We start from the raw sequence: 15,124 nt of genomic DNA on the forward strand, positions 1-15,124 counted from the left end.
CCCTCTACACCATAGGTTCAAAGTTAAGCTCATCTAAACCGGGTCCTACGGTCTTAAAAATTTAAATACGTCTCCATATTGAATAAATAATACAAGGTGGGAACTGCATTAGTAAAAGCTGGACACCTCGTATGAATTCTGAAATTCGCGTCCGAGACCATTACTGTATCTTTCTTTCTAATGGCCTCAGTTTCGACCTCAGCAAGCACTGCGGTTGCTGTACAAAATGCAAATTTAACCTAAGCGTTTCCACTTGTTTAACACCTTTGACTTGATCATTTCTTGAACAGAGTAATTTAACAGTATCCAACTTAATGCAAACATGGATTAAGTCAGTTGCCTACAGTATATCTCCATTCTGCTTACAGAATAGTACAGTATATCAGTTGGCAGTGTAATAATGTGACAATATTATAAAAAGTGTATATTACTGTGTTTCACTTTATATCACCATTTCATATAACGAAAGTCCATCCATTAGTCAATAGGAAGACTTTCTTTGCTGTAGACTTCTTGAGTCTGCTGCCGCCTATTATAAATTATTGCAATGCAAGGTAAGGGTTCCCCCTGCTGGTCGTATTTGTGTAGCATCTCCCACACTAAAAACCACGTGTCTTTTCTTCTCGTCTGTTTTCTTCCGGTTCGCCACTAAAGAATATGTCAACAACTTCAGTGCCCGCAGATAACATGAAGAATTTGCTGCAGTTTATGAAACTCATAGGACAGCTAAAGGTAGTTGAAGGTCTAATGTCATAGCAGTTGTTACAATTCTGAATTATACAAATCGACGCTCTTTTGTGCGTTCAATAAAGTTCCTTACAGGAGGAAGGAAATGAATGGATCTGCTAATGTGTATGGTGCCTGAGAGAGTCACAAATCAAATGAAAATGAATAACAATACAGTTGTGAACGGTACATTAAAGTACGAATAGTAATTCTCCTGCAATGCAATGTTGATTACTTGCTAAATGTTTGTTTTTGCGTATCTTTTTCTGTTGTTTCTGCACGCAATGAAGCGAACTCCTCGGACGGGCTGGGTTTACAGGAATGTGCTCAACCCGGAGAGTGTTTCCGACCACATGTACAGAATGTCTTTAATGGCCTTGACTATCGGAGACCGCAAAATCAACAGAGGCAGGTAGGGTACCCTGCCCCTTCTGTGACTTCAGTCTGGTTTACGGCAGCTTTGAAGCACAACGATACGTTTAGTATAGCTTTAAGCTCAGAAGTCGAATGTGCATTTTCGCATTTAACTGTAAATCACATTTTAGAATAGAATATGAAATGCTGTTTAGATTGTATAGTGTGTGTTTTCAATGATGAGCTTATCATTTGAAGTTGCTGATGAATTCCAATTCAAAATCAAAAACAGGAATACTTATACATCGTTACAAACAATACTGATTGTAATGTCTAAAACATGATTCAAACATGATTTTTAAAAGCCCCGTTCTTTAAGGAGATGTTGAAGTAGTACAGCAATCTTTTATTCTTGTTTTACTAATTTTATGTAGTCTGTAATTATCCAGTTTTGTTGGGGGAACTAATTCAAGAGGCTGAAGACAACTCTACTGTAGGTCTGTAGTCTGTAGAAGGGAAATAGGGTCATTTCTTTGGAATCACAGGTCATTTAATTTTGGACTTCTCTCTTCAAATTATCATGCTACCAAGTTAACCCTCCAAAGGCAGAAATACAGCAGAAAACATCTGTAGAATATATGAGCAGAATCATCTGTGATGATTAGATGCAACTTGAATAAAGAATGCTGGTTGTTTCTGTTTTGAGGTTTTAAAAGTATTTTAAGATTTAATAATTCTTATATAAACTTTTTTGTGTGATTTAATAATGAAAGGCTTATGTGAAAGATGAGTAAAGAACAATAAATGATAAAGGACTATGTTAACATTTTACCATCTCATAACAAGAGTACAGAAAATCTTTTGAAATCCTAATAATAATAAAGTTAGTGGCTGGGAAGGTATGTAATATGTACGAATGATATTACACTTAGTATTATTTACAGTGATAAATATATAAGAGTATATATAATATTTTTGTTGCAAATTCATGCCAGTTCAAAGGGATTATATTTAATTGAAATGTTATACTGGAAGATGTTGATTTTTAAATAATAAACCACTAGATGGAGCACTCGTTATTAATTTAAACCAAGAGTAATACAGCCTACAGTACCTTAGCGTTTACTACATTTGGTTTATTTACGAATGATATTTCCACCAAATAAAATCTGTTGCTTTGTTTTTTTAATTCTTCTTCAGTGGGATCTTCTTTAAATGATCATCCCAGAAATGTTAAATGTAACGTATGGAAATACTGCAGCTGGGAATGCTTTAGCAAGAATGAAAAAGCATTTTCTTTAACTCTTAACAAGAAGAGTAATAATAATGATATTGACATTATCAAGACACTGCTATCCTAGTGCCTTAAAGGTTCAGTCTTATTACCTACTGGTGATCATTGATATTAATACAGTGGAACTAAATGTATGAAAAATGCAAAAATACCATATTGTGCTTATTAAACTCTTCACCCATTGTAGTTATTTCCATTATCTGTGCATTTCACCAGGTCGTATAAATACAGTTATGTCTTTAAATTCACTGTTAGTATCACAATATGAGTACTTTCAAAGCTACGAGTGTCCAAAGCCCTTGCTTGTATTTAGATCCATACAGTTAAGACCACAGGAAAGCTATGAGTTAACTGCAGTGGCTTAGATGTTTTAGCAAGTGTTGTATGGTATAATGTCTTTGACCTGCATTTATGCCCACTGTATAAATATCACAAACTTTGATACTTAATGTGTTTGACAAACAGGGGTTTAGCTGTTTAGATGTAGTCAGTGTGGAGCAGTTACAGTGCAGCTGCTCTGACCTGTAAACCCACTGTTTCAGATGTATGCAGCTGGCCTTGGTCCATGATATGGCAGAATGTATTGTTGGTGACATCGCCCCTGCAGACAACGTCAGCAAGGAGGAGAAGCACAGAAGAGAGAAGGTAATTATATATTGCAGCTCGCAACAGTGAAGGGATAACTATGCAAATGCTCACACCTCGGTTGCAACATGTGGGGGATTAGAGCTACGCTTGCACTGTGTAAGTGGAGTTAACTTTAAGCTCTACTTACACTGTAATAACACCACATTTGTTGGATTCTGAACAAGGCTTTTCTGTTTGTTGCTGAGGTGACTCTTTGTGTGTTTCTGATTTAAGATCAAACAATAAAAGAAAAAAAATGCTTTTCTTTTAAAATTGCACATCCTTTAAAACCTGCACACGTGTACTGGAGTGCACTGTGAGTGAACCTGGAGAGTATATTAGAAGCTGTATTCTCAAGCATTTAGTGCCATCATGCCATCTCTTGTGAACCCTGTCTTCTAGGAAGCAATGAAACATTTGACTGGCTTATTATCAGAAGACACGAAGAAAGAAATATATGACTTATGGGAGGTAAGCTGGACAAGTTCTGCGTCCTGAAATTACAAATAGCATACGTGTCAGTTGATATTAAATAGTAATGGGTGCTTTTCTGTTCCTTGTGCTTGCACTTTTGGACAGCAGTTTTCAAGTCTATCCTGGGCCACTCAAGGACTCACATTTTTATGCTTAAGCCACTCCTGTCTTTTGGCCTTGTGCTCTGGGTCATTGTCTTGCTGAAAGGTGAATTTTTGTTCCATTTTTTACCTGAATCAGGTTTTCCTTTAAAATTTGACAGTACTTTGCTCCATAAAGGTTCCCATCAGTCTTAACTGAATTCCTAGCAGCAATATCTCTTCTATGATGTGGAGACCAAAATTGTACACAATATTCAAAACAAAGCCTTCCTAGTGCATTACACAATTTTAATATAACTAAATAAAAAGTTAAATAAAAGTTTGCGCTAGACCAGAAATTTCCAGTTTTTGTCTTGTCGATCATAAACCTTTTCGCTACATGTTTGCATTATCACTTAGCTTCTTTTTTGCAAGCCTAATGCTTGATTTGAGGTTTTTTTCTTGTCGGTTACATACAAGCCCCCTTTGCGGACTGACCCATGTATTTTTTGACCCAGGGGTATTTTCTCTCAGGCTAGCCATTGAGCTCTGCAACTCTTTCGAAGTTGCCACTGGTCTCACAGTGGCGTTTCTCTCCAGTTTCCTCCTTGTTCAGCTGCTTAGTTTGAAGGGACCAGGTCTGGGTACCTTCCATTTCTGAATGATTGCCTTCACTACGATAAAAGAGATATTAAGAGTCTTTGAAATGTTTATATACCTTCACCTGATCTGTGGCTTCAGACAGGTCTATTCTTGAGTTGTTTTGAAAGTTCCCTCATCTTTATGGTTCAGTCTTTGCCTTAAACTCCCTACCTGACAGATGGACCGTACACGGTGTGGTGTACATTTGACTAATAGTGTGGCTCATGCACCTAAATTAATTTAGGTTTGCTACAGCCAAGGTTTTGAATACTTATGCAATCATGAGTTTTCCATTTTTTCCTATCAATCTATTTACCTTTTAGTTTTTTGCTTTGAATCAGTGGACTAGGTAGTGTATATAACAAATGTTAATTGCTACTTCAAAGTGTCAGTGACTGCTGGCTTTAAAGCAGCAAAAAATCTGCAAGGGTCTGAATACTTCTTTAAGGCACTGTATAATTCTTAACAAATTTTAATCTTTAGATTTATCTGTAGTATTGTTAAATAAGCTCGTATATAAGCTTCCTTCGAATCGGTTGTAATTTGTGGAGGCATATTCAAAAGTACTTTAGATGTACATTTGCAATATATTGTAATATCAGTTACCTTTCCCAGAGGACCCTGTTCTTAATAATTTGAAGGAAGGTTTGAACATGGAAATTGTATATACAGATATGTTGGTGTTGCTTCTGAGCAGTGTTTTTCTATTGCTAGGAGTACGAGTATCAGGCCAGCCCAGAGGCCAAGCTGGTGAAAGAACTTGACCGGTTTGAGATGATTCTACAGGCATATGAGTATGAGACGCTTGAGAACAAACCTGGTCGACTGCAAGACTTTTTTGATTCCACTAATGGTATGTTTGTATTTCATCATTACCGCCTGTCATACTTTACAAGGTTCATTTTATTTATCAGACTTCTTTAAGTTAACTTGTTACTTCTATTAAAATAATGCTGGAGGCAGTCTTTCAGAACAATATCACTAACATCAAGTATACACATGGAACAGGTAAAGGTTTGTTCTTTTATTCTAGAAAGAATATAATTTATTCTAGAAAGGTTTATTCTAGACTTTATAAAAGACTTTTATAAAGTCTTATCTATCTATCTTATTCCATGCTGAAAAGAGACGAACGAAAACCAAACATTTTGGCTGTGGAGCCTTCTTCAGGTGTGCTCACATGCTCACACCTTCAGGCCGAAACGTGTTTTTTTTCTTCTCTTCTCAGCATGGAATAAACCTGTTACTTGTTCCTTTGCAGCCTACGCATGCTGACACAGCTACCCACCGTCAAAAATACACTCTCATTTCTGTAAGGTTTTCTATTAACAGCATGAGGATTACCACCATAGTTTTATTGAAATTTCTAGCAGCCAAAGTAAGTGTTCTGTTCATGTTCTGCAGTTGGAATGTCAGTTGGCAACAGACAGCTTGCTGTTTATGTTCTTTATATGACTTTATGTTCTACATACAGTACTGCATATATTTTAGGGGTAGGCTAGTTTGTGAAAGGGTTAATTCAGTGCAGTGTACCAGTCTATTTAAATTTTACACAGTCTGTGTAAAATGGTATGAAACAAAAGACCCATTTTTCCTCTTACAGGCAAATTTCAGCATCCTGAGATCCTCGAGTTAGTAAAAAGTTTAAATGAAGAAAGAAACACGCAACTAGCTGCTACAGGGAGCAGTCCTGACCGAGGTGCGTCACTGCCAGGGGACAGAGTTTCACCACCGTAGTTGCAACATCAACGGTCCATAATAAAATATATTTTAATAATTCTTTCCTTATCTTGATTTGATGTTTTTAAGCTATTTTATAGCACATTTTCTTCATTGTTTAGCGATCTGAGGAACAAAAAACCTACTGTTTCTGAGTGAGCCGAAGGCCTGTGATGATTAAGCTGTGGTTACATGTGTCATGTGTCAAAACAAATGTACAAAACCAGGAAGATTTTTTTCACCCTCAAACCTTTACTAAAGCTGTACACATTTTTGAGATGGGGAACATGATCCTGTATAAGATTACTTTTAAAGGTATAGTCAGGGAATCTACATTAAGGTTATTATTGTTAGGAGAAACAATTTTTAATTCATCTTTATAGGTGATTCGTAATTCTGAATGTCTTAGTTCTCCATGAGGAATACACTAAAGTAAAACAGTAATATTGGGCATTCTGTTGGAATTTGCATAGTAGGAATTATTTTTTATAGTGTAACATACTGAGGCAAATTAAATCAACATAATAGGTTTTCATGAACGAGAGATATAAACCATGTAAACATGTTTTGGGTATTTCAACATATTATTAAATGCCAGAAAGTTACATTGCTTAATACATGGGGAATAGTTTTAAGATAACTAAGGGGTTTTGCCTTAAATTAAAATTTAAACAATGGCTTAATTCCATGCCGAAAAGTAAAAAGAAGAAAAAGCAACATTTAAGCTTGGGTGCGCAGCATTGAGGGAGAGAACAGGAATCTGAGGAAAAAAAGAGAAAGTGAATGAGGGGAGGTGAAAATCTGTTTTTTATAATCCTACTCTCTCCTTTTTCCTGCACATCAGTGCGGGTGTATTTAGGAGAAGCAAACATCCAATTACCAGACAGTCATACAGTAGAACCACCTAAAACTCTGGAATTTTCCTTAGGAATCAGAGGTAATTTGATTTCCTAACAAGTCTGTCTGAATATGTTAAAAAAATCTTTTCGACACGAAAGGATGAGAATAAATGTATCCCAAAATAGAAACCATTACTTATTGTATAAATCATATTATGTTTAATAGAAACTTAATCATGTTTAATAATAGATCTACATCCAAAAGTTCCCAAGTGCACCCTAATAGTAAATTAATAATAATAGATCAACATCATCACAAAAAGTATTTAATGGGTACAATATTACCTGCCACCAAACAAGTGAAAGAAGACCCAGGATTCAGTAAATACCTATTTGAATAACCGGTTGTTGCAGTAGTGGTGCTCAGGGTGCACTGTATGTAGTGCTTCAGCAACATTCAGGAAGAAATTAGCCACTCGTTGGCTGTTCGGGAAATGTATGAATGAAGTTTTACAATATTATATGGCTTTAAAAACCTCCATCCATTTACTGATTGCTGCCTTGCACACATGGAATATGTTATGTCCTTTTCCATCTCTCCAACCCCCCTCCCCACTCCTACTTTTTGACCTGTTTACCCCACCACTTTTGCCCATCTTGCTCTCTTGCCCCAGCACACCTGAATCCAAAGCCAAAATGCTTTTTTCTTCTAATTTTGTAACAGTCACTACTCATTCCATTAGACCTAGTTACTGAACACATAAACACAAGACTACCTGTGAACACATTTCAGTATTGTACTTGGACAGAAACATTTACAAAAGAGGAACCGGTGTATATTGTGTTTGTTTGCATACTGTATAGTGTACGAATTTTGACCCTACAGCACGGTTTGTTTTTTTAAAAAAACAAGTATTTTGTGTTGTATTAACATCTTATAATAATCTTCAAAGGAACAAGTAATAGGTTTATTGCATGCTGAAAAAAAGAAAGAAAACACAATGTTTCGGCCGTGGAGCCCTCACACCTGAAGAAGGGTCCACGGCCGAAACATTGTGTTTTCTTTCTTTTTTTCAGCATGGAATAAACCTATTACTTGTTCCTTTTCAGCCTACGCATGCTGACGCAGCTCCCCACCTGAACTTATAATAATCTTGTCCACTGGTCCTACGTAGATCATGATGTAAGTAAAAGTTATAAAGGAGTTATAAAAAACATTCAGAGGTAACCAGTGTCCAGTCACATGCAAAACCTTTATTCTGAAACTAGATTAACAAGCACATACTGTATAATACAATTTTGTCAGGTTTGCAGCAGTAGTACATAACATTACTGAAAGACATAAATAATAAAAGGAGTAAAGTGTACACGCAATGCTCAAAGTTTTAAATCCTTCAGTACAATACTACAGGCTTAAACACACTTTTGCCCTTTATCCATAGAAACAAAAATACTTAAAAATCTAAGAATGTTTAAGTCACAAAGTGTAAATATACAAAGGAACAGAAGATTTAAAGTTAATAATTTTAAGGGATTCACAATTTATTAATTACGGGGGTATAGAGTAGGTAATTGTATGACTCGAATACTTATAAGATTGCATCGTTATATACAGTATTTCAAGTCTTAGTACAAAAAAGTGAAACGTTTTTTTTTCTCATGAATAAGGAAATGACAAGGAAAATTAAACTTTATACATTTAACACCGAAAGATAGGGGAGGGGGGGTTTATTTAAAAAATAAATGTAGATTATTTTCATTACTGTGCTTGTTAAATGACTCCTGAACTTTGGTGTAGATTGTGAAAAGCATACATAAAAATAACTCAGAGAATGTGGCAGAGGAGGGATAACTTCACTTCTTTTTTAACTGGTACGCAGACAGAGCCACTCGGGAGACTGGATGTAAGGGTAGTTTCATTTTACACTGTGGGGAAAGAGGGGGTTTTGGTCATTGACGGGCTGCTCTCCGCCCCCTAGAGCAGCGTGTGGTCAGGCGCGTGAGCGCAGAGCTAGCAGGTCCTCTCGCTGCTCTCCAGCAGCCTCACTGCTACCGGGGGGTCCTGGGCGCTGGCGTGGGCGGTGGATGACAGGACCTCTTCGAAACTCCCTCTGCTGCTGCTTGATCCACCCACCTTTGTCTGCTCGCGCAAAGCAAGAGAGCAGGAAAGTCATGTGGCATTGTATTTAAGTACACTTGGAATCTCTTGGCATCACTGTAGTTGTACACAACTTTGAAGACTAATGGCTGATGCATCTGATGGCTCATACTTCAGATATTACCAATTGGCTTTTACAAAATTTTGCATACGTAACACCTATCGTTGCTCATACAACTGCAAAATCCTTTATGAACAGCATCCAAGAAAATACATTAATTAAGTCCCATGTCCTAATCTAACACCAGACTTGCAAACTTGAAACCTATCTTTTAGAGCACGTGACCTAACCCTTTGTGTCTTCCTGCAAATCATCTCACTTTTTTTATCAAGATGATAGATTTTTTTCTAGTGCCCAGAGCATGAATTTTGCAAGCAAATATATACTGAGAGGCACTAAAGTGAAACAAAAGAGTACTGGAAACGATATGCATTTTTAATGCCTATCACATTTTATATAGGTTGTTACAATGCAGCAAAGAATTAGATGGAAAACAGTTTGGCTCACACCATACAATTTAATGATAATGAGCAGTGTAACTGCAATAATGTGAAATACTGAAGCTATGTACAGCTCTGATAATACTCTGAGCCAGGAATAGCTTAAACAGAAGGTTCTTGGTGAGTCATTAGGAGCACAAAGGAGCAAGAGTAAGGCACTTAATCCATCTTTCGACATGTTGTAATATCTGTTTCTGAAGACTGAGTCCAAGAGGGGTCTCTTTAAATCCATTCTTCCAGTTCCAGAGTATTTGCGATGTTATCACCTTGTGGCCTGGTGAGAACTCCCCAAACCAATGCCTGATTATAGAAATTGGAGCACACTGCTGTATATGAAGCCATCCTTTGAATGAGTCAAGGTCTTGACTGCATGGTCATTAAAGATCCTGAATCCAGAATCACATTTGAAGTAGAGATTTATAGCAACTCCATAAACTCACCGTTTACTTTCTTTTGAAATGGTCTGTATATTTGAGGTCGTTAAATTAGCATAATGCATTGAAAGGCTACTAAATTCTGGATTAAATTTATATTGTTATTGTCATAATAAAATGCTGTGTTATTTAAAATGATCTTATCCTAGTAAGATGTGCACATATTCTCCAGATACTCTTAGCCCCTAATCAGAAAACACCAAAACACATGGACTTCCATCATGAGAGAACTAAATGGTACTGGGTTCCTAGTGACTAATGTCCCTGTAACAGGCTAAAGAATGGTACTGACTGATGCTCTGGACAAAAGCAGTCACTTTAATGAAGACTAATCACTAATATCTAATTCATTGTTATTTCCAAATAAACAAGTACAAAGATGACAATTTACTGTAGAATCTATATCTGGATTCCCTATCCCATTTATTCAGTACTGACTCACTAAGACCACGTTTGGGTACTCAAAACCTAAATTTTGCATTTGGTGCTGTTAAATTCAGACCTCTTGACTTTTTCAGTGCACCATAAATATAGATCTTTTCAGACAGTGTCAAGTGCACTGGTGTGGTTTCTGGAGTGGATGTGGGGGGTTATTACATCTGCAAGAGCACACGGTGCTGCTGTGACCCATATTTCTACAGAGGAGTGCTCACCTTTAAAGTGGATACTGTGCTTTCAACCTTCTCTTCAAAGGACCTGAAGCTGGGTGAATTCCTGTGATGAACAGATACAATTTAAAGATTGGTGTACAGTTCTGTGATCTCACAAAATACACATCTGACTGGTTACTTGACATGACTTGTAAGACAATTTCTTACATTTAGAGTATACAATTTTTATTCTACTAACCCCCTCGTTTATTACTTTATAAATGTAGTTTGCTTGTGTACAGTGTCAGAGATAAACAGAATCACCTAACTAAATAAAAATTCTACATAAAGGTTATAATTACAGTGATCTAAAGTAGCATAAATGGTCATTATTTACTATTCCCATAAAACATTAGGCACAAAAACATTATTAAATCCATTTTATTAAATACTCAAAAACTATTACTGTTATTTGAATGCTGAGTTCTTTTAAAGGGGAACTGCAATATCATTTTTATATTTCATTGTTATTTTTATATTTCAGGGTTAGAAAGAATCAGCATTAATTAATGCATTTCAAACCACAATAAAAGTAACATGTACACAGTAACTTGTAAAACCTCCAGTTTACATCACAAAATAGGTATGTACTGTGCCATATTTCGCTATTCAGAACGAGGCAACAAAACTTCCGCAGAGGTGAAGCGGCCCTACAACATTGTAAACAATAAGGCTTGTGAATTCATCTCTTTTAATCTAATAGAAATATTGCTCTCAAATTCAAGATGGTCTTACCGTTAAATGGAACTTACTTGTTGACTCTGCACGAAGATCACATTAGAAAATTTGTGCAGTGAAATATCTGCTACACAGCCTGTACTTAATTCGCTCGTACATCACATTACATTAGTCATTACAGTGACTAGTGAGCAGGAAGGGCCGCTTCACGTCAATTCGTGGGAGGTCTTGCTCTCGCCCGTTGCGAGATCAGGGGTTTGCAACAACATGCCGACTTACAGTACTTTCACAAAGTTCACAAATTTGTGCTTAATTCAAAATTTGTAATTTTTTTCTATACCATCGATGGATTAATTTTCTAAGATCTAATAACCGGGTTGAGAAATTGGGAATGCAGTTCCCCTTTAAATGCCTTGTAAAAAAATCTAATTTCAGCTGAAGTTCAAATAAAACTGGAAAAGCCATAGGAAGAAAATGTGATAAACACGTTTATTTTTAAAAGAATATTTAAATTCAGTATAAGATATCAGAAATTACAAATTAAAACCCCACTGAGCCACTTCTTATTCCACCTACAGAGAAGAAGAGGTCATCCCTTTACCTCATCGCAGGCATGCTCACGGAGTGACGAATAGAGTAGCTGCTCCAGGTGAGCATCGACAGGGGGAAAGACAGGTTAACCATTGACACAGTCAGTCACACTGACTCTACGTCTTGTCAGCATTGTACATGGAGTGAACACATCTCAGACAAACTAAGTTCCCGAAGAGCTGGTAAAGAAGATGCACAGTAAACATCCATGTATCAAGAGATCAAGAGCAAAAACAAAAAATCTCCAATTCTCAGTTTTTCTGATTTTATGCTGCATTATAACAAGTTGGACTTGCTGTCCATACAGTTCATGTGTTGCTGTGAAGTTGTGGACGGGGCAATGAAGACTAGCAGGCGGGACACGGAAGGAGCCAGAGCTGGTGCAGAAGGAGGTAACTACAGACCAGAGCTGGATGTAGCTCTACTGCCCATGTGGGGAATGACGGAAATACCTGCAGAGGGATGACGTAGAAGAATGGCCCCCTCAAACTGAACCTGAACAGTGGGTTATTGGTCTTCATGGACTGTCCAACATAAACAACATGTACACACACTAGGCGGCTGGTGTGGTTTACAAGGGTACCTAGCACCCTTAGCTGATGTCCAGTGTTAAAATGTCACAGTTGTGTTGTTGAACGTATCTTCACATATTCTGAACACCCGAGCGAAGAAGGACAGAACTGTAAACTGATCACCACTTGGAGATGACGTGCTACCAGGATCTATCTTCCAGGATGCCATCTGGATAGACAAAGAAGGTCCAAACCATCAGTCGCTGCAGAATGGCTGGTCCAGTAGATGACCCGTTCCAGATTTCAACTCCCACCTCTGAAAGAATGTCTCTTGCATTCCAGGTGAGCTCTTGGACATTGAATCTGAGTGGCTGGTATTCAGGGCCTCAATGGTGAAAAAGGTTTGTGCTTTTAATGGCAGAAACCTTTGGACCAACTAGCAGGAAGGACAGAAGACTTGTAATGCTCATGAAGTCGCTGATTGCCCTCAGGGGTGCTGATCTGGGGATCTTGACTACACAACTTTAAGGTGCGGTGGGAAACGTGCTTCTTCAATGTTGCCTGGAAGGTGGGTGGATAACTCTGAACCGACAAACTGGGATGTAGTTCCCATTTTTAGAAAAACAGGACCAGTGTTCAGAAAAACGTCAGATTCAAGAAGAACAATGTGGATTCTGTCCTGGCAATGGAACAGTGGACCAAGACTTTTCTCTTTCTCTTGGGCAGTCCAATCTTGAGACGTCCAATGATAGACGCTGCAGTTATATGAGGCTCATGTGACACCTCTGAGTGCTAACCAGTTCTTCCATTCTCTGACAGTGGAATTCATATTCCAGGCATTAACTCAAGGTCATTCAAGATAAACACTGGACATGAGTGCATCTTGTATCCACTCCTATTTACAAGCTATCCACACATTAACAAGATAGTAGCCAATGTATGAAAAAGATCCACTTTGCAGGCTTGGTGGTAGCATCTCTTCTGTTTGTGGATAACAATGTCATTCTTGCCTCTTCTGACAATGTGCACTTGAGTGTTACAATGGAAAATGGGAAGCAGCTGGGATGAGCTTGAACCTCCTATTCCAAGATCATAACTGTGTCCTTGAAAAAAGTGGATTTCTCTCTTCAGCTGAGGTGGAAAATGATATGCGGCCACTCCTACTCAACATGCTCCTACTCTACAGTTCTCATGGATAAAGCAAAATGGAAGATGGAACTTGAGCAATCTTAAGCACACTGGGTATACAGTATACAGTAACAACATGTTTTTTGCTTTAAATTAACAACTAGACAATTCACCAGAATACCACATCTTTCCAATAATAAGATTAATGTCTCTAAATTAAAAATACATCTTACCCAATTGAATGTGATCTTTTGATGCATAAGGAAAGAAGGAAAAAGTTAGGTGTGTGAGGGAGGCATTAAAACACTCCTTTTTTTACACGTTCAAAAACACACTTAAACAGTCAGCATATAAAATTTATGATTTGGTTGTTTTAAAATAATGAAAAGGTTTTATTCTCTGAAAGTTATCTGAAAAGTTCTACAAACCAGTGCAAATTACTGTAGATGATCAAACGTAATGTGATAATGTTATTTAAGACTCAAAAACTTTCTGAAATAAGTAATAAATATGTAACCAGCACCAAGGACATTTTGGTATGAACCACAAAACCCATTACGTTAGAAGGCTGTTACAGTGGTAGACTGCAAACCATTTTTTATGATCTTTTTAAATAGATTAAATATTTTGGCACAGATTTGAATGGGATGGTTATAGATTTCCAAAAGAAGGATACTTTGGTAAATACCACCCTTTAATTAGTTTGAAAAGGATCTTCCTACCTGTAGAAACATCCCATGCCTTTTCATTTGTAATATAATACATTCTTCAGATTTCACTGAAACCTTTAAAATTTAATTTGATCACTGCACCTACTAGTGGTAGCATTATTTAAAATGTATTGGTGTTTTTTAGACTTTTTGAAAGATCGGTCTCCTCAGCCAGTAAAGGCACTTGCTCTGTGCCCAGCTGCTGCAAGTTTGAGCCTGGAGCCAGGTCACCAGGCAGAGCACCACCAGGGCAAATCTGGGAGCTGGCCAGTGTTACTGAGAAGCAGGTGCTGACCCAACCGGCTCCTGGCTGCTTGCAGGCCTGCAGGGACGTCAGAGACGCACTGCACCTCCCTAACTCTCCTGACAGGAGCTGCAGCGCGCAGAGCATGACGTGATGTCATCACAGCACACCCTCAAGGACAGGCGATGTCTCCAGATGGCACAGACTGCACCTCTCGTGCCTTGTGTAGTGTAAACAAAACTCGACGATACATGCAACAACTCACCATTACTAAAAAAAATGTACAATATACACAAACACCAAATTAAACACAACACAACACAGATTCACCATTTTACCAGACATTTTGTATAGTTAAAAGCAAACCACACAACAAAACATCAAGATGCACGCTAAATGTCAAACACAAAACCCATGCAAAACTTTTACATTCTCTTTTACATACTGAAAAGACACACTTTGCAGGCTTATGAAATGAAGATATCTCATCTTCACTTCACATACGTTGTCGTAAACAGAGTTACAAAGTCATCTTATAGATCTGTGACACTCAGTAACTGCTTTGAGTTTGCACTTGACTGTGTGGTGCCAGAACACTCCATCAAGCAGGGGCTCATGTTAACAGGTCCAGAGCCAGTGGCATACAGCACAAGCCCCTGAACAGGCAAGAGCATTTCAAGAGGAAATCTCACGAACACTAGCAATACTGAACTCTCATTAGAATTAACTAACTGTATCAGCAGGTTTTCTCAAACTGGAAACA

General features: G+C 37.6%; 2 protein-coding genes across 3 annotated transcripts in view; one reads left to right on the forward strand and one right to left on the reverse strand.

Annotated features, from left to right (window-relative positions):
- The first annotated feature begins 634 nt into the window (after nucleotides 1–634).
- hddc2 (HD domain containing 2) lies at nucleotides 635–5,983 on the forward strand. Its single transcript, XM_088908684.1, has 6 exons — nucleotides 635–732; nucleotides 1,017–1,138; nucleotides 2,917–3,019; nucleotides 3,404–3,472; nucleotides 4,912–5,050; nucleotides 5,801–5,983. The coding sequence occupies exons 1-6, from the start codon at nucleotides 658–660 to the stop codon at nucleotides 5,932–5,934; spliced, it is 642 nt and encodes a 213-aa protein (XP_088764810.1). The 5' UTR covers nucleotides 635–657; the 3' UTR covers nucleotides 5,935–5,983.
- Nucleotides 5,984–7,992: 2,009 nt separating this feature from the next.
- tpd52l1 (tpd52 like 1) overlaps nucleotides 7,993–15,124 on the reverse strand; it is a 29,797-nt gene continuing 22,665 nt past the window's right edge. The window contains exons 5-8 of one of the 2 annotated variants that reach the window (XM_088908686.1): nucleotides 13,641–13,655; nucleotides 11,778–11,816; nucleotides 10,502–10,562; nucleotides 7,996–8,895 (exon numbers count right to left, since the gene is read on the reverse strand). In XM_088908686.1, coding sequence (XP_088764812.1) covers nucleotides 8,767–8,895; nucleotides 10,502–10,562; nucleotides 11,778–11,816; nucleotides 13,641–13,655 — 244 coding nt within the window. In that variant the 3' untranslated portion in view covers nucleotides 7,996–8,766. Of the gene's footprint in view, nucleotides 8,896–10,501; nucleotides 10,563–11,777; nucleotides 11,817–13,640; nucleotides 13,656–15,124 lie in introns of both variants that reach the window. The other variant, XM_088908685.1, reaches the window with a different exon arrangement.

The sequence above is a fragment of the Atractosteus spatula genome, chromosome 2, assembly GCF_055471065.1.
Source record: "Atractosteus spatula isolate fAtrSpa1 chromosome 2, fAtrSpa1.hap1, whole genome shotgun sequence".
NCBI lineage: Eukaryota > Metazoa > Chordata > Actinopteri > Semionotiformes > Lepisosteidae > Atractosteus > Atractosteus spatula.

Excerpts from the sequence above, each read along its gene's own strand:
- hddc2 (XM_088908684.1), top strand. The coding sequence starts at position 658 with ATGTCAACAACTTCAGTGCCCGCAGATAACATGAAGAATTTGCTGCAG. Across the intron at positions 733-1,016 it reads AACTCATAGGACAGCTAAAG|CGAACTCCTCGGACGGGCTG; the intron begins GTAGTTGAAGGT and ends CACGCAATGAAG. Across the intron at positions 5,051-5,800 it reads CTTTTTTGATTCCACTAATG|GCAAATTTCAGCATCCTGAG; the intron begins GTATGTTTGTAT and ends TTCCTCTTACAG.